This window comes from Polypterus senegalus, chromosome 17, assembly GCF_016835505.1.
Source record: "Polypterus senegalus isolate Bchr_013 chromosome 17, ASM1683550v1, whole genome shotgun sequence".
Classification (NCBI taxonomy): domain Eukaryota; kingdom Metazoa; phylum Chordata; class Cladistia; order Polypteriformes; family Polypteridae; genus Polypterus; species Polypterus senegalus.
Window position 1 is genome coordinate 79,364,620 of NC_053170.1, and position 24,693 is coordinate 79,389,312.

General features: G+C 37.7%; 1 protein-coding gene across 4 annotated transcripts in view; it reads left to right on the top strand.

Annotated features, from left to right (window-relative positions):
- The window catches only part of LOC120518075 (archaemetzincin-2), a 59,116-nt gene that overhangs the window by 15,038 nt on the left and 19,385 nt on the right, over window positions 1-24,693 (top strand). For all 4 annotated transcript variants that reach the window (XM_039740660.1, XM_039740659.1, XM_039740661.1 and 1 more), the window contains exons 3-4: window positions 8,591-8,764; window positions 24,196-24,324. In XM_039740660.1, coding sequence (XP_039596594.1) covers window positions 8,591-8,764; window positions 24,196-24,324 — 303 coding nt within the window. The remainder of the gene's footprint in view (window positions 1-8,590; window positions 8,765-24,195; window positions 24,325-24,693) is intronic.

Below are 24,693 nucleotides of genomic sequence, written 5' to 3' on the forward strand. Positions count from 1 at the left end.
TTAAGGTGTAAGTGGTTTGAGTCGCACCATTTAACAAAGTCTTTGATTAGCTTCCTATACTCCTCCTCCTGCCCACTCCTGATTTATAATATTACATTAGTTTACATTGGTTTTTTTTTCCCTCTTTCTGTGTGTGCTTGCCATGTCTCCATATACACTCTCTCTGTAGCACAAATCTCACAGTGATGCAGGGTGATTATAAATTCTGTGAGAAAACAAATCCTTGATTCTAGCTAGGGATGCTCTGATCAGGTTTTTTAAGGCTAATACCGATCCTCAATTTCATGTTACTTGATCGGCCGATTCTGATTTTTTTTCTTTTAGCCCTATAAAAATGTTTCACACTAAGCTTCTGCATAACCAAATGCATAGAAGCCTTATGTCCTATATTAAAGTATATTTTTATAATTAAACTATAGACCAGTGTTTCCCAAACTCGGTCCTGGGGGCAAACTGTGGCTGCAGGTTTTTGTTCCAACCAGATTCCTAATCAGTGACAACACCTGATAGCACTGATCTCATTTCATTAGCTGGTATTATTTTTCTTTTATTCTACATTCAGAAAAAGCACAGCAGCATGATTTTTACATTTATAAGACATTTAGAAATATTTCTACTTTTGCTATAGATTTAAATGCTTAACTCTCCTTTGTTGATTTCATTATATTTTGCCCTTTCTCTGTGTAGTTTTTCCCCTTCGTTGTATCTTATTAATGACAATTAAAAATGAGCAGAGCAGGCATGCTGGCAAACAACACTGAATAATCAAAGTCTGCAACTACTTTAGTATCAGACCCACTAATTAGTAAATAATGGATTAATTAAACAGTTAGAACACCTAGAAAAGTAGAATGAAAACCAAAATGAAAATATTATTAAAAAGAAAAAAAATACATTATTCCCATATAACTGCTTGGTACATTTATTTATATATATATATATATATATATATATATATATATATATATATACACACTCACCTAAAGGATTATTAGGAACACCATACTACCTTTCGCCTTCAGAACTGCCTTAATTCTACGTGGCATTGATTCAACAAGGTGCTGAAAGCATTCTTTAGAAATGTTGGCCCATATTGATAGGATAGCACCTTGCAGTTGATGGAGATTTGTGGGATGCACATCCAGGGCACGAAGCTCCTGTTCCACCACATCCCAAAGATGCTCTATTGGGTTGAGATCTGGTGACTGTGGGGGCCATTTTAGTACAGTGAACTCATTGTCATGTTCAAGAAACCAATTTGAAATGATTCAAGCTTTGTGACATGGTGCATTATCCTGCTGGAAGTAGCCATCAGAGGATGGGTACATGGTGGTTATGAAGTGATGAACATGGTCAGAAACAATGCTCAGATAGCCCGTGGCATTTAAACGATGCCCAATTGGCACTAAGGGGCCTAAAGTGTGCCAAGAAAACATCCCCCACACCATTACACCACCACCAGCCTGCACAGTGGTAACAAGGCATGATGGATCCATGTTCTCATTCTGTTTACGCCAAATTCTGACTCTACCATTTGAATGTCTCAACAGAAATCGAGACTCATCAGACCAGGCAACATTTTTCCAGTCTTAAACTGTCCAATTTTGGTGAACTTGTGCAAATTGTAGCCTCTTTTTCCTATTTGTAGTAAAGATGAGTGGTACCCGGTGGAGTCTTCTGCTGTTGTAGCCCATCCGCCTCAAGGTTGTGCGTGTTGTGGCTTCACAAATGCTTTGCTGCATACCTTGGTTGTAACAAGTGGTTATTTCAGCCAAATTTGCACTTCTATCAGCTTGAATCAGTCGGCCCATTCTCCTCTGACCTCTAGCATCAACAAGGCATTTTCGCCCACAGGACTGCCGCATACTGGATGTTTTTCCCTTTTCACACCATTCTTTGTAAACCCTAGAAATGGTTGTGCGTGAAAATCCCAGTAACTGAGCAGATTGTGAAATACTCAGACCGGCCCGTCTGGCACCAACAACCATGCCACGCTCACAATTGCTTAAATCACCTTTCTTTCCCATTCTGACATTCAGTTTGGAGTTCAGGAGATTGTCTTGACCAGGACCACACCCCTAAATGCATTGAAGAAACTGCCATGTGATTGGTTGATTAGATAATTGCATTAATGATAAATTGAACAGGTGTTCCTAATAATCCTTTAGGTGAGTGTATATATATAATATTATTTTATATTTATATATATAAATAAGCAGGCTTTGCAACGTCCTGAGTCTCAGTGATATAAAAGATATATATGCCAAATTTCAAGAAGATTGGATAATATTTAGAGGTTGCACACTTTGATCAGTTTTGTAAAAGTAGGCAAAAAATAAGATTTTTCAATGTTAACTACTTTTATTGGGAAAACTAGAAATCACAAACTTAAAATAATATTAAAACTAGACACTAAGATTAATAGGTAGTATGCAAAACTTGTGTTATGTTAATCAACTTTGAACGATGCAATCCCTTCTTTTGTTCGCTTGGTGACGACTTTTCTGTGATGCTTGACTACCCTCAACAAGAATTGTTTTTGTTGTTCGTCCCTGACCGATTTGTTAAACTTTTTTATCAGAGCAATTCCTCTTTCTGCTGTATCATTGACCACCTTAAGAGTGTTCACATGGCTTCTTAGAGAATCACTACAGTATTCTGTCACGTCGTGGATCCCAAACAATTCAAAGAACGTCTTTGCTTTATCAGTAACGAAATGGCTCAGGTCTTTTCCTTCAAAAACTAGGTTTTTACCCTCTAATCGTTTCATTTCCTTTTCCTTTGCAGGTTTGGTTTCTAAATTATTAGTCATATTTTCCTTTTCAGCCTGAGTAATACGTCCGTCCAAAAAAGCCAATCCTACGTTTGTTTCTGACAGATACCAAAGGTGTCTCTTAGCAACTGTGAGAGCACTTTTTTTGACGTCTGCATCTGGGTAAGTGCTCAGAAGCTGTAGCATATCCAAATCATTCTTTGGAGCCCATCGACTTACAGTTGCCTCGTGCCAAAAGCGAAAATATATGAGGCTGACAAAATGTGCAACCCGTTTCATTCCTTTCAATTCTCGTTGAGGAATATTCAACTGTTTAGTGAAGAGGACAATTTTAAGTGCATATATTGCCTTTGCCATCCACCTTGCTTGGTGCAGAGCCCCTGGGATCCTGAAACTGAAGTCGTTTTTAGACCAACCTCCTAGGTACACTGTAATAAAAGTGATCAATGTGTGCAACCCATAAATATTATCCAATCTTCTTGAAATTTGGCATATATATCTTTTACATCACTGAGACTCGGGGCGTAAGCAAAGTCATATGAAAATCACATCATTGGAAAAATTAAACACCCTAATATATATATATGTGTATATATATATATATATATATATATATATATATATATATATATATATATATATAATATATATATATATATATATATATATACTATATAAAATATATATATACTAGTAAAATACCCGGAGAAGTAGTGTGTTAAAGAAGCAATGAAAAAGAAAAGGAAACATTTTGAAAATAACGTAACATGATTGTCAATGTAATTGTTTTGTCACTGTTGTGAGTGATGAGTGTTGCTGTCATATATATATATATACACACACACACACACATAAACATATATATATACACATATCTATACATATACACATAAATATACACACACACACATATACACACACACATATATACATACATATATACACATAAATACATATATATATATACATACATACACACACATATATAAACATATATATACATATACATACATATCTACATATATACACACACAGCTATTTCAGTATCAGTGCAATACGCTGCTTGTTAAAACGGATAACTCTCGCTCTTACGTGCAAGTCTGCGTGGATATTATGAACTATAGTATTTGTTCAAGTTCTATTTAAATTTTAAATAGAAGGAATTTTTATTTAGTCGACAGAAATATCTTTGGTAGGAATGGTAAAAACAGACAGGAATATTATTCGTGAATAAATCAACTCAAACCTTAAACAACTTATAATATTTTGCTCTCCATAAAAATATATCCTGTCTAAATTATACAAGTTAGAAATAAAGTAAGCGTTAAAAGAACAAACATTCAAATTTCTTTACTCTTATGTAATTTTATATAAAAATAAACTTAGATTTTAAATATCCCAAAAGATTTTGCTCTCCATAAAAATATATCCTGTCAAAATTATACAAATTCAAATATGAACATGCTGCATAACAAAACCTGGAAATATAAATAAAATGTGTTCCTTTCAGCAATAACAAATCAAATCATTCAGTTGTCTTTGCTCATATGTCATTTTAGAGCTGGACGCCTGGCATCTTTTTGGCAACAGGTTCGTTTCTGTTTGGTGTGAGGTTCTGTGTTGTGGAGATTCTCAGGATGGATTGCAGGTGCTCATCAGTGAGGCGACTCCTGTGTGCTGTTTTGTTAGTCTTTATCACTGAGAAGAGCTTCTCACACAGATATGTGCTACCAAACATGCACAAGGTTCGAGCCGCAGGTAGACGGACTTTTTTTGTTCTTCAAAGTCACCAAAGCGCCGTGCAAACTCAGTGCGCTCAGTTTATCAGCAAAGTGCGATTTGGGAACACCGTAGTGACGACTTGGTTTAACATTACTTGGCAACAGGGAAAGTGGGGCAATTGCACTGGTGCATTTGTGTCTCCCATAAAAGCAGCTTCACTTGAAATCACTTTGTGATTGTGCACGGTAAAACGTCCGCTGAAGTGTCAGATTCTTATTTAATTCTTCTGCTTTCTGTATCTTCTGCATTGCATTCAGGTTACCCTGATGTTTTGTCTCATAGTGCCGTCTTAGATTAAATTCTGTAATTACAGCCACATTAGCTCCACAAATGAGACACACGGGTTCAGTAAACATATACTCAGCCTCCCATCGGTTTTAAAGGCTCTATTTTCAGAATCAACTTTTCTCTTCAGCATCGTGTGAGCTAGCTTCGCAATAACTTGCAGCATCATAAGCTAGACTTGATTAACGCGTAAGTGTTAGGCAAGGCAGCTGAAGCGCTGCATTATGGGATCTGTAGTTTATTGTGTTACCAGCGCTTCATATACCGGGCCATTAATAACAATAATACAGTATATAAAATGATCTCTGGCCATGGCCCCTTGAGTTTGACACATATGGACTAAATAGAACTTGAAAAGATATATTTTTCAAATGTGATCGCGCAATTCAGATAGAGTTGACGCGACTACAGCCTGCATGCCTCAATAAGTCATCCTCCCTCGCTCTTACTTTTTACCGTTCATCTAATGAATACACTGAGTATGGCTTTACCAAAACAATCATTGATGGCGAATAAAGTATCCATTATTCGAGTATGTAGATCGGATATATATATACATATATATATATACCAGCGTATCGCAGGAGAAGTAGTGTGTTAAAAAGCTAGAAAAGAAAAGGGAACATTTTAAAAATAGCGTAACATGACTGTCAATATACAGTATTTGTTTTGTGAGTGTTACTGAGTGTTGCTGTCATCAAGGATTTGATTATCATTATTTCTTTCAATCAGGTTCGTATTTGTAGGATGTGTTGTGTTCAAGTTACATTCCGTGTTTGTCAATCGTTGTAAAGATGACAGGTTTCATTCATCGATTCGTTTCTTACTGCATCAATAAACAGCTCGTCTTCTTCTTTATCTGAGACCTGACACACTGCATGCACGGGTTTTTTACACTGTCTTCCTTTAGCGGGACATTGACTTTTTCCAACGTGTGCTTTGTTTCCGCAGTAGTTGGATTTATGAATATGCTTGTATGTATCAGACGCTTCATATTTTTGCTGCCTTTTCAATTGTGTAATTGGTTTTGTTCAGCTCTTTGGAACTGTTGCTTTTATCTGTGCACTGCGTCAGTTCACGTGAGCCGCTCGGTGTACATGCATCAAGGTTCCCAGCTGTGCTGGTGCCATCTCGTGCTATGTCCATGGCTGTATTTAATGTTACCTTAGTCCTGGCACTTAAAACTTTCTCTCGCAGTTTCGCTGAGTTTGTGTCAAACACCACCCTGACCATCTCATCTTCCTCTCCATAAGCACAGTCCTTCACCCGTGAATATTTAGTGGAGTTTGCTATTGGATTGCGCTGACGGACGGCCTTATATGGGCAGGCACTAAATTACAAGCGCCAGCGCAGCCTGTCTATGAACTTAATTTAAAGTGTAGGTTTACATCGTGCTTTGTTTCCAGTAGCAGAACTCATGAATATGGTTGTATATGTCACTCGCCGCTTCTTATTGTTTCGCTGCCTTCTCAATTATATAATGCATGTTTTCTTCAGCGCTTTTTTGAGGTCTTCCTGGTTTTCTATGTACTGCGTGATTACGGGAGGCGTGATGATGTCACACGAAACTCCCCCACGGCGTTGAAGCTCATCTCCATTACAGTAAATGGAGAAAAACTGCTTCCAGTTATGACCATTACGCGTAGAATTTCGATATAAAACCTGCCCAACTTTTGTAAGGAAGCTGTAAGGAATGAACCTGCCAAATTTCAGCCTTCCACCCACACGGGAAGTTGGAGAATTAGTGATGAGTCAGTGAGTGAGTGAGTGAGTGAGTCAGTCAGTCAGTCAGTGAGTGAGTGAGTGAGTGATGGCTTTGCCTTTTATTAGTATAGATATGTTACCAAACCTAGTTTTCTGATTTCTATATTGTTCCCAAAACACAGAACTTGGGAAATAACACATCACTTAATTAGCCCAGGAGTCCAATTAAAAACTGAAGCTGCTTGGAACAAAAACCTGCAGCCACAGTGTGCCCCCAGGACCGAGGTTGGGAAACAATGCTATAGACCACAGGTGTTATCTGTCATTTTTTTTATTAACAACATTAAATTCTGTAGGCGTATTGTTCAATGACCATAAAAAATCAAAAATAAATAAAATCTAAAAATTACATACTTTAACTAATAAAATATGTACAAAAATATGTATCCATAATACATGTGGCATAAAACAAAATAAAATACTTCTCATAATTGCAAGCTGTTATATTGTTTATTTTTTTATGTAATGTGCCTAGCTGAAACAAAGCTTATTTTAAAAATAAGGTAGTTTTCACCATTTCAGTAGCAATATTTATATTTATACATATGCAGTATATATATATATGTTTATATATGTGTGAAAAAATATACTCTCACAATCAATTGATAATGGCAGTAAACACTGCTTAAATGTAAATACGTCTGCACTTACAACTTTTACTCATTTTTAATCATTAATTACACACGGGCTGTTTGCTGTTAATATATATTTACTATATTTAAACAGGTGTGTTTCTGTTTTTCTTCAGTGTATCAACTACATACTCGTAAGGAATACATGGTTGAATATATTCATTTTCTTAAGGTATAATTATAAATACAGATTACCATTTTAATTATGTAGTTGTTTCTTACCAAAACTTATGTTGGAAAAGGAGCATTGGTTATCCAGGAGGTCCTAAGCCTTGATATGTTATTAGGACTCTTTGCCTTGTGCAGTGAAGCTGCCTAAAGAGGTCCGGGCTTGTCCACTGCACAGCACTAAAGTTTGGTAAAAGTACTTCATAGGTCTGACAATAATATTTCCATATACTTCACCCTCTTTTATGAATTAACTCTTGGTATAGAGAAATTTGGTATCTTGAGGACAGTTGATGACACCATATACACTCAGCATAATTCTTGTTTGGCTCTTTGCATTTGTTTAAAAGGAAGCACCATCTCCTTGTGTTGTAGAACAGTCAGTTTCTGGAGAGCATTTGAGGCATGTAGCTTTGAATATGCCTATTAGAGCTGGTAAAGTCATTAATATGTGGACATTTTGAAAAAAGTACTCAAGTATCATTGTTTAGGTACAGCTGATGCTATTGCTTTGCCATCCATAAAATATAGGTTTTAGTTTTTCCCCAGCATCTCATATATACTGTACCTTAAAGCCAACACTGAAAAGAATGAGTCAAACTTATTTGAACAGAAAAGAGCTTGTGTGCTTGTGAAAGCCAAGCCATTAAAGTGCTGGTTCAGATCCCTTTTCTGCCAGAAAATATCCTATTCCGCTGGGCCCTTGAGCAAGGTCTTTAACCTAAAAAATTCCTAAAGGGGCACTGTACAATGGCCAACCCTGTGCTTTGATTCACATAGGTTATGTGAAAAAACAGTTCCCCACAGGGATTAATAAAGTAGTTCAAAATCAAAAAATAAATTAAGGGGCAATGTTTGCTTCTCCTCTCATGGCTTAATGCATATGGCAAGTTTAAGTGTCATAGCTTAGGATGTACTTTAGATGAGTATACAGTAATGGACAGTATTGCAGACTTGCAAGGCCCACAGAGGGCATAGTATGTTATATGACAGTCTTTCTTTTACTAACTTTAATATTCATACTGTAACTGTAGGATTTATGTTATAGTAACTAGAAATATTCACCAAAATATCTGACAGCAGAACATACAAGTAACACCTGCATTACAACAAGGTTTTATTGTTAATGAATAGGTTAGTACCTCTGTCTGAACATGCAGACCTCTTCTTGTTTGTTCTGCCTTAGGTTCATTTGGCACTTCTGAAGATAGCACCAGGCTGTATGTGGAGTGGCTGCAGGAGTACTGTGAAGCGTTTTATTATGGTCTTGCAGTCAGACTCCTGGAGCCAGTTTCTGTTTCTGAAACGGCTTGTGCCTTCCGGATCAATGAGAACACGTGCAATTTACAGATACATGCAGGTAAGTAGCTCTCAAAATATCAGGCATTTGTTTGTTTATTTATGTATTAATTTGTTTTACTACTTCTAGCAAAATAATGTAGTTTAGAGAGTCATGTAAGCTCAAATTTTTCGGCTGTCCGATTTTATTACATGACAAAAACACTATCAGCCATCACTTGGCCTAAAATAAAAGTGATCTGAAGATGTGCAAGGTACTGAAGATGGCTAGGGTATCACTAAGTGGACATGGTGGGTCTACCCAATAATGTTTTGATGATTTATTCAAATGCTCAAAAGTAGTTAACAAATAAAAAGAATAGTCAACCATTTCAATTTGAAACCTTTTTATTAAAAAAGAGTACTCCAGAAACTATAGATATTGTGACCTTTCCCCATACTAAATAAAACAATGACAAATTGGAATTGATTAAAAATGCTTTGGACAATATTTTGTGACCTTTTAAATTTTCTACAAATTTTATTTGAAATATATTGTTTTTTAAAGAATAATCTTTAGGTAGTTTTCAAATAAAATAATTGTAAACTATATTCATCATTGAAAGCTCAAAGACTAATCTATTTCACTTTATTCTTATTAGGCTCGCTTCAATCCCTGCATGATATGCAGTTATTACAAATTTAGTATCGGTAAAAGACAGACAACATAAGCTCACAGCATAATCAAATATTGGCTGTGTCCACATGTACTGTAGTTAGGATAGGCCAGGCGGGTATGGGGCCATCCTAACTATACTACATGCACAGACCACCCCATTTTAGTTCCTCTTAATCGGGAGAATGGCGGTTGCACTCCAAGGGCCTCTTGTATTGCCAGGCTCCTCACCCTATCATGGAGACCAAGATCAGCTAGTCTGCACAATATCATAATTTTAGATGCTTGTACTGGTGATTTAATTCTTTCAGTCACTACCCAGAGCCTTTGGGTGATAAAGGGGTTATAAATGTTACAAGTGAATTGACAGCTTTGTCTGAGGACTTTGCTCCTGTTTCACTACTACTTTCCGAGACTTTTGTAAAGCTTCTTCTGATTTACCGATTTGTTAACACTACCCTCACTCATGATCAATGCCTGAAGGTATCTGTATTTCTACAATGGAAGCAACTGCTCACTCTTTTAGAGCAGAGGACGGGTCTCTGATTTTCAGGGAGGAAATTGTGACCTCGGGTTTGGAAATGCTAATTTCACTCCCAATTGAGAACCATCCCGTTGTGCACTGGATAGTACAGTTTGATGATCCCAAGAGGACAACTTCACCTGTAAAAAAAAGAAAAAAAGCAACAACTGTTAGTCTTTCAAACTGGATACCCAACACACCTTGGCTGTGACTTGATATTTTTTATAAACAGGATAGGCAAAAAAACACACCTATGGCCTTTGAACAGTCTTGCCTTAACATTATGTATATGATCATATGTCTAACTCCACAAAATTAGGGACTGAATGATAGCAACCCCATATTTTGGTAGTACCTTCCAGAAGTTGCTACAGGGTACACAGTCATAAGTTCTTTTTCCAAATCTATAAAGTGCATGCAGACAGGATTTTCAGATTCCAATAATTTCTTGGATGTCTGTGCTAAGTCAAAGAGCTGGTCCACTCTTTCATGGCCACAGCAAAATTTGCATTGTCCCATATCATTAAGAGATTCAGCTGTTAGGTAGACTCTACACTTCAGTACCCCAGGATGGCTAAGGAACGTGATCCTTTGGTTATTGAAATGCACCCTGCTCTTCCCCTTGTTGTGAGTTATTTTGTTCTAGAAGTAATAGCCTTTGTATTGGCCAGATGTTTCATGTAAAGAGCGGTATTCTCTTGTGACTGGTAAATTGTTTGCAGCTTTAGACAAGTGATCTCTAACATTGTTCTGGGAAGACTCTTTGTTATTGCTCCAACTAACTTTGTAATTAAAATTAAATTAATTACCTTTATGTAATTTGTTGGTGCATTTCTGGGTGTTTTGTTACTCATATATTGGAAGAAAAATTATTTTCGGACAGGCATAATAATCCAGACAACAATAAATTTGAACTACAGATGATGTTGCCCTCTTGGAGAGTAATAAACTACAGGACACTTTTTAGCCCATTCTGAGACTGGTGACACCAAAGACCTGCAGCTGCTGCATAATTCCACAACTAAGAAAACCAAACAAAACTACAAAGGTCATTTATTAAATAAAGACATCATCAATAATATTTTCAGAAATACATATCAAGAAAAATGCAGTTTAAAATACTATTCCTTAAAAGCAGAAACATTTTTCTACTCTATCAGACTTATTTACAGTCGTATGAAAACAATAATTTACTCTACTTTCAACAAAAAAGATAACAGTGGTATGTCTTTAATTTCCATGGAACATCTGAGTACTGGGGTGTTTTCCGAACAAAGATTTTTAGTTAAGCAGTATTTAGTTGTATGAAATTAAATCAAATGTGAAAAACTGGCTGTGCACAAATTTGGGTACCCTTGTAATTTTGTTGATTTGAATGCATGTAACTGCTCAATTCTGATTACTTGCAACACCAAATTGGTTGGATTAGCTCATTAAGCATTGAACTTCATAAACAGGTCTGTCCAATTTAAAGTGGACAATTGCAAGTTGTGCTTCCATTTAACTCTCCTCTGAAGAGTGACAGCATGGGATCCTCAAAGCAACTCTCAAAAGATCTGAAAACAAAGATTGTTTAGTATCATGGTTTAGGGGAAGGCTACAAAAAGCTATCTCGGAGGTTTAAACTGTCAGTTTCAACTGTAAGGAATGTAATCAGGAAATGGAAGGCCACAGGCACAGTTGCTGTTAAACCCAACAGAGTGAAGCTGCAGACCGCAATACCTCCTACTTTAGACATGGAACACCCTCCATATCACGGAATGCCCAGCGTCAGTAACGGAGCGCCCTTGACAGCGCACTCCATGTAATGACGCGATTAATCATAACACCTTTTCCCAAACAGTATTGACATGCTCATTGCACAGTATGCTGCAGTTGTACAAATTACAACAGTTTCTATTTGGACAAACATAAATTACTTCCAGTCTCATACTTACACTATACAACCATTCTAAGCACTTTGCTAATATAAAGTAGTTTTTTTTTTTACTATGTTGAATGGTTGTTCATTACGTTTTCTCCTGAACTGTTACATTATAGTAAAAGTAACAAATCTTATTACCATTTAGTGTTTCAAACAGAATGTACCTTATGAAACTTATACCTAGAGATTTTCAATCTATAAATGTATTTCATATTCCCACTAGCAAATTATAATCATGTGAAACAATATTAAGCTTAATTAATTTTTAAAAGGTTTGCAAAAACAGCACTACATATAAAATTGGTTTTAAAATTGACTGGGAAACATTTTAGGAAACAGTCAGTCATTTATTTATTGATTTGATCCATCAACATTTTCATTAATAAAAGCTATATGTGTGAAATACTGTATGTCATCAACTGAACGGTATGTTTCTGTACTGTAACGGTGATTGTTCTTAAACCTTTTTCGTGCAACATTTAAGTAAATCGCAAAGACCTACAGTGCATCTGGAAAGTATTCACAGCGCATCACTTTTTTCACATTTTGTTATGTTACATACAGCCTTATTCCAAAATGGATTAAATTCATTTTTTTGCTCAGAACACCCCATAATGACGTGAAAAAAGTTTACTTGAGATTTTTGCAAATTTATTAAAAATAAAAAAACTGAGAAATCACATGTACATAAGTATTCACAGCTTTTGCTCAATACTTTGTCGATGCACCTTTGGCAGCAATTACAGCATCAAGTTTTTTTGAATATGATGCCACAAGCTTGGCACACCTATCCTTGGCCAGTTTCGCCCATTCCTCTTTGCAGCACCTCTCAAGCTCCATCAGGTTGGATGGGAAGTGTCGGTGCACAGCCATTTTAAGATCTCTCCAGAGATGTTCAATCGGATTCAAGTCTGGGCTCTGGCTGGGCCACTCAAGGACATTCACAGAGTTGTCCTGAAGCCACTCCTTTGATATCTTGGCTGTGTGCTTAGGGTCGTTGTCCTGCTGAAAGATGAACCGTCGCCCCAGTCTGAGGTCAAGAGCGCTCTGGAGCAGGTTTTCATCCAGGATGTCTCTGTACATTGCTGCAGTCATCTTTCCCTTTATCCTGACTAGTCTCCCAGTTCCTGCCGCTGAAAAACATCCCCACAGCATGATGCTGCCACCACCATGCTTCACTGTAGGGATGGTATTGGCCTGGTGATGAGCGGTGCCTGGTTTCCTCCAAACGTGACGCCTGGCATTCACACCAGAGAGTTCAATCTTTGTCTCATCAGACCAGAGAATTTTGTTTCTCATGGTCTGAGAGTCCTTCAGGTGCCTTTTGGCAAAATCCAGGCAGGCTGCCATGTGCCTTTTAATAAGGAGTGGCTTCCGTCTGGCCACTCTACCATACAGGCCTGATTGGTGGATTGCTGCAGAGATGGTTGACCTTCTAGAAGGTTCTCCTCTCCCCACAGAGGACCTCTGGAGCTGTGACAGAGTGACCATCAGGTTCTTGGTCACCTTCTTGACTAAGGCCCTTCTCCCCCGATCACTCAGTTTAGATGGCCGGCCAGCTCTAGGAAGAGTCCTGGTGGTTTCGAACTTCTTCCAGTTACGGATGATGGAGGCCACTGTGCTCATTGGGACCTTCAAAGCAGCAGAAATTTTTCTGTAACCTTCCCCAGATTTGTGGCTCGAGACAATCCTGTCTCGGAGGTCTACAGACAGTTCCTTTGATCTCATGCTTGGTTTGTGCTCTGACATGAACTGTCAACTGTGGGACCTTATATAGACAGGTGTGTGCCTTTCCAAATCATGTCCAATCAACTGAATTTACCACAGGTGGACTCCAATTAAGCTGCAGAAACATCTCCAGGATGATCAGGGGAAACGATGCACCTGAGCTCAATTTTGAGCTTCATGGCAAAGGCTGTGAATACTTATGTACATGTGATTTCTCAGTTTTTTTATTTTTAATAAATTTGCAAAAATCTCAAGTAAACTTTTTTCACGTTGTCATTATGGGGTGTTGTGTGTAGAATTCCGAGGAAAAAAATGAATTTAAGCAATTTTGGAATAAGGCTGTAACAACAAAATGTGGAAAAAGTGATGCGCTGTGAATACTTTTTGGATGCACTGTAACTTAGATCGGCATAAAAACAAACTGTCTTCGGTCATTGTCTTTTTTATTTTTGATAAATATCAAATACTATTACTCTTACTACTAATAATAATAAATAGTGTCAGTTGCAGTGGGCATTCAGGAGGGAATCATCCCAAGGAGATCTAATCATTAAACATACAGTATTTATTGTCTTGTGCATACAGTATAATTATATTGTTACTTACATTTCTCTTTAGAACAATGCTAATATATAAAAACACAAAAAATATATATAGAATACAATGTACAGTATAGATGCTGTATATATTCAGTTATATTTCAAATATTTATACATGGTCTTTTTCCTACAGTGTTTGTTATTACGATTGGCTGTTTAGTATCTCCACAACTAAAACACTTTCTCTGAAGCCATACTGAGGGCCACTGGTTCTTTACTATTTGCCAGAAGGGAGGAGCAAGAAAAACAGCTGTGCAGAATGGCTGAGTGCGTAATAATCATAGCAGAATGTCTTTTAGATACCCTTTACAGAAGGCAGCTGGGTGCCAGTAATATTTTGTGGCTTTCATCACCCTCTGCAGTGACACAAGCATGTGTGTCCTACCAGGATGTGATGCAGCCAGTGAAGATAGACTCCAGGCAGCACATGTGAGACATCTCAGGAAGGCATTGGTGAACTTGGGAATAAACAGAACGTTCTGTACCCTCATCAATTAATCAATGATTGTTACTGTACGAAGTTTAAACAAGCTGACCTTTTCCACAGCACTTCACAAAAATAAACCATAGCATAATCCGTATTTTTGGACATTAAAGGTCAGATTGACCTGGGACCACTGAGTCAAGCAGATAGACCTATTGTCTGCAAGCCATTTAATCATTGGTGGTGATAAGGCCTATGATAGTGATGTCAGTAACATTTTTAATGATGGAGCTGGTGTGATGTCTGGACACACAGTGTGCCTGGGTTGAGACTGAGCATAGAGGATATGATGCTGGCAATGAAGTCCAAGATCCAGTTCTGTTGGCACAACAGTGTTGAATGCTAGGCTATTGTCTATAACCATACCTCTGTAAGAGCAGTTTTTACATTATTCAGATGTGCCAAGATGATATGGAGTATAAGACTTAACTGCTGTACCATTATGCATCATGAAGATGGTGAAGGGGAAAAAAGTTATGTACTAAATTCAAAGTTAGTAAGAAGTCTGAGTGAGTGTAGTTAGTTCTAAAATGAGTCATCACATACAACACACAGACTGCTATGGGCATGAAAAGTATGAATAAACAGATAAGCACATTTTAAACATTACAAAAGATGTAAATCATGAAACACATATATTCCCTCTCTCTCGTACTGTATATATATGTACACACACACACTCCCAAACACATATAGTATATATTAATAATCCTGATTTGTAACATGGTATTGTTTCATACAGTGGTTCTCATATTCAGTCCCAGGGGCTGCAGATTTTTATTAGACTCCCGTCTTGAACTTGCAAGCCAACAGTCTAGGTCTTGAAAGTTAAAGTGATTTATCAAATCACAAAGCTCATTGTTATAACTACCACATAGGGCAGTGTAACCTGTGGGGGGGCATTTTAGCACCCAAACCCTGGACATAACCACACACATACAAGTTCAAGGTTCATATATGATTTTAAATTAATACAACACACAGTCCCAGTCAGGGCATCCACCCATGCCCTCCCTCCACTATATGGCACTTTTGAGTAGACAAGGAACTCCTGAACCAGGTCAGAGAGCCAGTCCATCTCCACTTTTCTTTACATTGGAAATTTTGAAGGTTGACAAAAATAAAACAAAACATAACAACCTAACTGGTAGAACAGCAGCAAGTGATGGGAACTTTTTTTTTTACCCTGTATCTCATCAAGATATGAGAGCATATCCTTCATGCAGTCAAAAGTAAATAACAAGGAGGACATGACTTCTTCAGTATCTTCAGCGTCTCTCCTTTGGTCTAATTTTCCAGTTGTGTGTGTTACTTTGTCCTCGTCCATATCCAGAATTCTTGACCTGAGTTCTGTCCCAACAAGTCGGTCACAAGCAGTCAGGACGTTTTTGATCAATGAAGACTTTTTTTGTGAAAAAGAAAACAATACAGAGTGTGAAGTATTTTATTAGAAATATCAACACATTAATTCCATTTTTACTCAAAGTACAGTGAAATTGGCTTATGAAATAAACACACCAATTAGCTCAATTGATTTCTCTGGCTTTTTGCCTCTGCTGTACTCCCTGTATTCATGAGGTAAAGTAAAAAAGAAAAAATAAACTCCAGTGTACAACCATAGCAGTTCATCTTCAAGGGAATGTCATGTCTAGTTAGAAACCATTCAGAAAGTACACAAATAATTAAAAATGGCTAAGTGGTCTGAAGTGAAAAAAACATACATTTTTATTTACTAATACTTTGCTGTAAGACCCATTTCAATTCAATCTGTACGTCTACAAGAACTGTACTTAAGTGAGTACCTGAAAGACAAAAATAATCCAATTACCACAATATAGTCACTTGTGAAGGCCAAATTCATCATTTCATATAAGAGGTAATTTAATTGTTCTCAATTTAGTAACTATACTCTAAAAACTACTAAAACATTCACATAAACATATTGCAATAGAAATGCTACACGTAAAAGGTTATACATAATTTAAAGTGTTTACCTGAATCAAACAATTACTGCATTCTAGACTGATTGATGACTGAATGATATCTAAAAGGAAAAAGAGAATCCTTACCTTTAAAAGATTTCCTGTGTTTAAGCCAGTAAGAATCATTTCACTACGTAGATTACCTGACAGGGCTGTACCTTTCTGCGAACCACATTTTCCATGCTACAAGGCAAAGCAATATAGATTATTAAATATTATGCATTTCTGCAAATAAATTATGTAGCATGTGAATAATTTTAATACATTACAATTTGCTAACAACCACACATAACCATAAATATGCTGACCTGCAAATTCAGTTAATGCTACCTAATGCCACAGATAAAACTGATCTTTGAAGAGCAGGAAAATAGTCAAAAAGTTACACTCCACAAAAGCAACCTATGAAGCCATTTGTTGCCTAAATTTTAAAAACAGTAAAGTAAATTTGATACTATTCATTGTACTGGCATAAATAATTCAGTCAACATTTTCAAAAATACATGCATTTTATATAAACGTTTGGGTATTTATAGGTTGTGACAGTATGGGTTGCTGTTGCCCCGTGAAACCCGCAGACAACACATTCAGACACCAGGTAAAAGTATAAGAAATTAATTTCTTATATAATATGCACAAAGCACCTCCACAATACACAAATAATCATCAATATGCAATACAATAATAATAAATCAATCCTCCTCTCCACCCAGCAGCTCTGTCACACTTCCTCCCAACTCCGGCTCAGTCTGCTGGATTTCCCACAGTCCTTTATATAGTTCGTGACCCGGAAGTGCTTCTGTCCTTCAGTTCATGATTCCATAGCACTTCCGGGTCAGATGAAAACTTCTTCTTTTCTTCAGCACGGAAGTACTTCATTTCTTCTATCCCCGTGACTAGGGAGTACTTCCGAGCTATAATGGAAACAATTGTGCATCCCTGCAGCGTCCCCTGGCGGCTCCCACGGTATCCAGCAGGGCTATGAAGCCGAACTCCATTGTCCATGATGCCCTGCGGGAATTCGGGGAACCTCCATGTTTCAGGGAGGACTCCATCTAGCGGCGTGGGGGTGTTGGCCTGGATAAACTGCCAGCCATCTCTCACAAGGTGAAAACACTTGACTTTCTACTGTATTCCAGTTTGTGACCCGACATTTGCACGATAGACATATGTGTGCTGACAAAATAGCGCCGATTAAAACGCACCGTCAAAATCGCGAAAGTTTCATTAAATATGAATTGCTAGTTTAAAGCATATATATTAATGTTTATTTTAGAAGTCAATATTATGAGACGCGGCATGCCATCAGCACGGCACGCAGATAGTCCTTAAGATTACGCCCTGCATATGTAGGAAGAATTGCAGCAAGGGGCAAACTCTCTTGGCCTCTCGCAATTTTGTTGCGACATTTGTCGAAAACCAGTTAAGCGGGTTTGCAAAAATCTCAATCACTTTGTCACGTTGTCATTTTGTCGGAGCGCATATGTCTATCGCGCTTTTGTCGGTGAACCATTCCAGTTCAGTAGTCTCATACCACATTATACTTTTGCAAAGTATATTTGTCATTATCACATATGGAGTAAGCATACACAATATCAAGCCCTTGAGAAATGTGTGAGTGAGTGAAAAAAGGAGAGAAAGGCAACATATGCTTCAGTAATGGAAAAGGGGCAGAGAGGGAAAGGTCCTCGTTGTTCCCTATCTTGTCTGGAATTTCTAGAAGGAGAAATAATTGCCATTTAATAAATCAGTTAGAGCACACAAAACCCCAGTGTTTAAGACCACTATTCTCTGCCTCCATAATGCCATTGACACGATGCAGCCCTGAAGAAAGACACAACTCAGTGTAGGCCTGACTGGAGACCTGCTTTGTGACCTGTTGGTCAAAGACTTTTTGTGAAGTTCAAATACATAAGTTCTGAGAGCTTCACCTTCTGTGGCTTTGTAAGTGGCTGATAAGGCCTGTGTAATCTGTTCTTTTATAGCAAAGTAGACAAGCATACTCCTGAGCACCAAACACAACTGTAGGTTCCTCTGTGGACTTAAATATACTTATGTGTCTCTGGTGAATATGAAATAGATATAAAGTTCTTAAAACTGACAAATATGCACAAGAACAAACGTTTCACTTTATTTAAATTAAAAAAAAAACTTCTGAAGCAGTATTTTTAAAGAATGCAGGAGAGGTAAGCATTGTTTTAAGAGTTTAAACAAACTATACTATCATTGAAGGAATTTTACAAAATAATCATAAATAACTGGCTGTTCTTTCCCCTATTATCTAGATTCTAATTTGAACTTTCTTTAACAGGAGGTAATTGAATATTGCTTTAACACTTGACCTTTGTTTGTAGCTCCTTGTTAAAATTTTCCATTATGTACTGTAAATATATACAGAACTATGAAAAAAAGATATAAAATGACCTAAGTGTATTCAAACTTTTGACTAGTAACATTAGGAGAAAAAATAGTATATCCACTATTAACTGTGTTTGTCTTAGAAATTTGTGCTCTTTTTCCACTTTTCAGTGGAAAATCATTTCAGTCTCTCTTCACTGTCTTTCTGAAATATATTTTAGTATCTAAAATACCAGGTTACAGAAAAGGTTTTGCTTCTGATTAACTAGCATACATGATATACAGGACAATTATAGGGCAGGAGAATTATAAGTACTTAATCGCGATTACAGATATTTGATTACGATCCGTTACACTTAGCTATGGTCAATTACACTCAACAATGGACAATTACATTGTCAGAGGTGGCTGGGGTGGCGACCTGGCCAGGACGCCCAGGAGGACCGGAGGAAGACTTGCGCCTTCCCAGACCATCTGGGGGGCGACTGCCCTGGTTCCTTTCGGGGCCACGCGTACAGAGCTTTGAAGCTCCACCCTGTAGGGGCCCGTGGTCATTGCCAGGAGGCACCCCCATGCCTTTGGAGCCCTGGACCTCAGCACTTCCGCCACACCAGGAAATGCTGGGGGGAAGAGGAGCAGGGACACCCGGAGTGTTTCCAGGGATACAGCCGGCTCTTCCGCCACACTGGAGCGTGTCGGCGGGAGATTGCCGGGAAACACCTGGAGCACATCAGGGTGTTAATAAAAGGGGCCGCCTCCTGTCATTCAAGGCTGGAGTCGGGAGGAGAAGGAGACAAGGTCTGGAAGGAGACGTGGAGGCGGCCTGCAGAGTCAAGGCATTGTGTGGTGTTGGCCAGGACTTTGGGGACTCTAGGGGTTTGTGAGCACTGAACTGTGTAAATATTAGGGAAAATAAACGTGTGTTGAGTGACAACATGATGTCTGCCTGTCTGTGTCCGGGTCATTGTCCACAACATATAATAATAGCTATTATAGTATAATAGTATATAATAGCTGAATCTGTTGATTTACTACTCAAAATTGAGTATTCCGAAAAGCCCTGTTGCAATATGCTACACAAATGGACCTGCTTGTTGTTTAATACTTTCTAAGAGCGCTTAGTATTGCACAGCATCTGAAAGTCAATTCAACTCACATCTTTAATACACTAGTACAGGGGTCCTCAATCCCAGTCCTGGAGAGCCGCAGTGGCTGCAGGTTTTTGTTCTGACCTGGTTGCTTAATTAGAAAGCAATTCTTGCCAATAAAGCACTAACAAGCTATGAAATTAAATTAACTCTGCTATGTCAGGTCATTCTCATATCCTAGATTTTCTTTCCCTTACTATCATGCAAATGATTTGAAGGCTAAAATGGACGAGTAATTCTCAGTCCTTCACTTTTTTCTCTTAATTTTTCTTCCAAGTATTTAATTAAACCCAATAGTGCAGATAAATACACACAGGTGTAAATGTAAATAAGCTAAATGGAGAAATGCTGCTCTCTCTTGTCATTTGCATGTTATTGATAATAAGGAGCAATTAAAATAGCTGTTTAAGACAAAATTAAGCAATAAGGGCTCAAAATCACTAAAGTGAAGCAGAAGTGTTACTTTAGCAATAAGTGCTTTTTATTAAGAAACTGGGTTGGAGCCACAACCTGCAGCCACTGCGGCTCTCCAGGACCGTGATTGAGGACCCCTGCACTAGTATAATTCGTACCCTACCAGTAAAGTATGATATTATCTAATATTAATAAAACTTGCAACAAACTCAGTGCCATCTTGATTTCAAACTCTGTCTTATTCTTCTTTCCTCAAAAAGCTTTCATAAACATTTATTCAAAGTCCACCATTCCTTCGAGTGCTGACAAAAACGATGATTGGCGTATCGAAACTGACATCAAAGGGCATTCCGTGATTGGCGTTAGGGGTGTCCCATGATATGAAGGGCATTCTATGTCTAACATTGTAGGTATTGCGGGCTGTAGCTAGACCATCATTAAAACCAGGTCTGGCAGGCCAAGAAAAATACAGGAGCGGCATATGCGCGGGATTGTGAGAATGGTTACAGACAATGCACAGATCACCTCCAGAGACCTGCAAGAGCATCTTGCTGCAGATGGTGTATGTGTACATCATTCTGCAATTCAGCACGATTTGCACAAAGAACATCTGTATGGCAGGGTGATGAGAAAGAAGCTCTTTCTGCACTCTCGCCACGAACCTAGTTGCTTGTTGTCTGCAAATACTTATTTAGACAAGCCAGATTAATTTTGGAAGTGCTTTGGATTGATGAGACCAAAATTTAGTTATTTGGTCATAACAAAAGCCTCTTTGTATGGCGGAAGAAGAACACCGCATTCCAAGAAAAACACCTGCTACATACTGTCAAATTTGGTGGAGGATCCATCATGCTGTGGGACCATGTTGCTAGTTCAGGGACTGGGGCCCTTGTTAAAGTTGAGGGTCAGATGAATTCAACCCAATATCAACAAATTCTTCAGGATAATGTTCAAGCATCAGTCACAAAGTTGAAGTTACACAGGGGTTGGATATTCCAACAAGACAATGACCCAAAACACTGTTCGAAATCTACAAAGGCATTCATGCAGAGGGAGAAGTACAATGTTCTGGAATGGCCGTCACAGTCCCCTGACTTGAATATCATCGAAAATCAATGGGTTGATTTGAAGCAGACTGTCCATGCTCAGCAGCCATCAAATTTAACTGAACTGGAGAGATTTTGTATGGAAGAATTGTCAAAAATACCTCCATCCAAAATCCAGACACTCATCAAGTTCTATAGGAGGCATCTAGAGGCTGTTATATTTGCAAAAGGAGGCTCAACTTAGTACAGTATTGATGTAATATCTCTGTTGGGGTGCCCAATTTTATGTACCTGGCTAATTTTGTTATGATGCAAATTGCATATTTTGTGTTAATCCAATAGACTTAATGTCACTGCTGAAATGCTACTGTTTCCATAACACGTGTCATATACAGGTGCCGGTCATAAAATTAGAATATCATGACAAAGTTGATTTATTTCAGTAATTCCATTCAAAAAGTGAAACTTGTATATTAGATTCATTCATTACACACAGACTCATGTATTTCAAATGTTTATTTCTTTTAATTTTGATGATTATAACTGACAACTAATGAAAGTCCCAAATTCAGTATCTCAGAAAATTAGAATATAAATTAAGACCAATGCAAAAAAAGGATTTTTAGAAATGTTGTCCAACTGAAAGGTATGAACATGAAAAGTATGAGCATGTACAGCACTCAATATTTAGTTGGGGCTCCTTTGGCCTGGATTACTGCAGCAATGCGGCGTGGCATGGAGTCGATCAGTCTGTGGCACTGCTCAGGTGTTATGAGAGCCCATGTTGCTCTGATAGTGGCCTTCAGCTCTTCTGAATTGTTGGGTGTGGCGTATTGCATCTTCCTCTTCACAATACCCCATAGATTTTCTTTGGGGTTATGGTCAGGCGAGTTTGCTGGCCAATCAAGAACAGGGATACCATGGTCCTTAAACCAGGTACTGGTAGCTTTGGCACTGTGTGCAGGTGCCAGGTCCTGTTGGAAAATTAAATCTGCATCTCCATAAAGTTCGTCAGCAGCAGGAAGCATGAAGTGCTCTAAAACTTCCTGGTAGATGGCTGCGTTGACCTTGGACCTCAGAAAACACAATGGACCAACACCAGCAGATGACATGGCACCCCAAACCATCACTGACTGTGGAAACTTTACACTGGACCTCAAGCAACATGGATTCTGTGCCTCTCCATTCTTCCTCCAGACTCTGGGACCTTGATTTCCAAAGGAAATGCAAAATTTACTTTCATCAGAGAACATAACTTTGGACCACTCAGCAGCAGTTTTGTCTTTAGTTCAGGCGATACGCTTCTGACGCTGTCACTTGTTCAAGAGTGGCTTGACACAAGGAATGTGACAGCTGAAACCCATGTCTTGCATATGTCTGTGCGTGGTGTTCCTGAAGCACTGACTCCAGCTGCAGTCCACTCTTTGTGAATCTCCCCACAGTTTTGAATGGGTTTTGTTTCACAATCCTCTCCAGGGTGCAGTTATCCCTATTGCTTGTACACTTTTTCTACCACATCTTGTCCTTCCCTTTGCCTCTCTATTAATGTGCTTGGACACAGAGCTCTGTGAACAGCCAGCCTCTTTAGCAATGACCTTTTGTGTCTTTTCTTCCTTGTGCAAGGTGTCAATGGTTGTCTTTTGGACAACTGTCAAGTCAGCAGTCTTCCCCATGATTGTGTAGCCTACAGAACTAGACTGAGAGACCATTTAAAGGCTTTTGCAGGTGTTTTGAGTTTAATTAGCTGATTAGAGTGTGGCGCCAGGTGTCTTCAATATTGAACCATTTCACAATATTCTAATTTTCTGAGATACTGAATTTGGGACTTTCATTAGTTGTCAGTTATAATCATCAAAATTAAAAGAAATAAACATTTGAAATACATCAGTCTGTGTGTAATAAATGAATCTAATACACAAGTTTCACTTTTTGAATGGAATTACTGAAATAAATCAACTTTGTCATGATATTCTAATTTTATGACCAGCACCTGTATTAAAAGGAAGTTGCTACTTTGAAAGCTCAACCAATGATAAACAAAAATCCAAAGAATTAAGAGGAATTCCGAAACTTTTTCATAGGACTGTATTTCTGCAACAAAATATACTTTTTTTGCTCAGAATCCCAGATTTGCAGGGTCCTCAAATAAACTGATAATACTTGAAAATGTAGAAGTATGATTTCATGTTGTTCTTCTAAACTGCAGTATTTGAAAAAGATCATACATGTTGCTTTTTTAGTTCTATATCTATCTATCCATCCATCCATCCATCCTTGCTTTCAAACAAAATGGAAAGTGTCTGTAGTGCCAGATGTAAAATACTCAAAATGTGTATTTTTGGAAATATATTTAGTGCTCCTTTGCTTACATTTATATCTTAATAAAAGATGCTACTAGATATAGCAGAATGGCTTTTTTAGTAAGGCATTGTGAGTTTCATAGAACGTTTGCTGCAACAGAGTGATATCGAAATATCTGTCAGCCTGTTTAACTAGACAAGGTTCACTGTTTGAAGTGTCCAGGATGATGGTAAAGAGTCAGTTAAGATCAAATTTAGTATTTCTCTATTCACCCAGTAAAGCAGCACTTCTAGTGTAATTAGTGTTTCTATTTTTTTTTTTTTATCATAGGTAGTCTTCTTCATTACTTGAAGAAGAGGAAACCTAAAGATGCCTTCTGCATTGTAGGAATCACAATGATTGATTTGTATCCTGAGGACTCCTGGAACTTTGTATTTGGACAAGCTTCTCTTACAGAAGGTAGCTGAGAAGGGAATTTGTGGGTCATAATTGTTTTAAATTTATGAATTTATTGCTTAATGCCTATTTTTTTGTATCTATTGTATGTTGCATGCTGGAGTTGGAGTTTCATTTGATATCATTACGTCAGTTTGCAATGGTTAGCCAACAGCCTTCATGTGTTGCAGTTTATCAGTAGGGTATATCTTAATGATTGTTCCTTTAAATATAAATTAGAAAAATATATATATATATATATATATATATATATTTTTTACTTTTATAGTTCTGTTGCTGTGCTATAATTAACATAGTAAAGCACATTTTAGTATTATATTGTACAGACTACTATATTTTTGTTCTTCTCCCCTGGTACACATTCATCTTCAT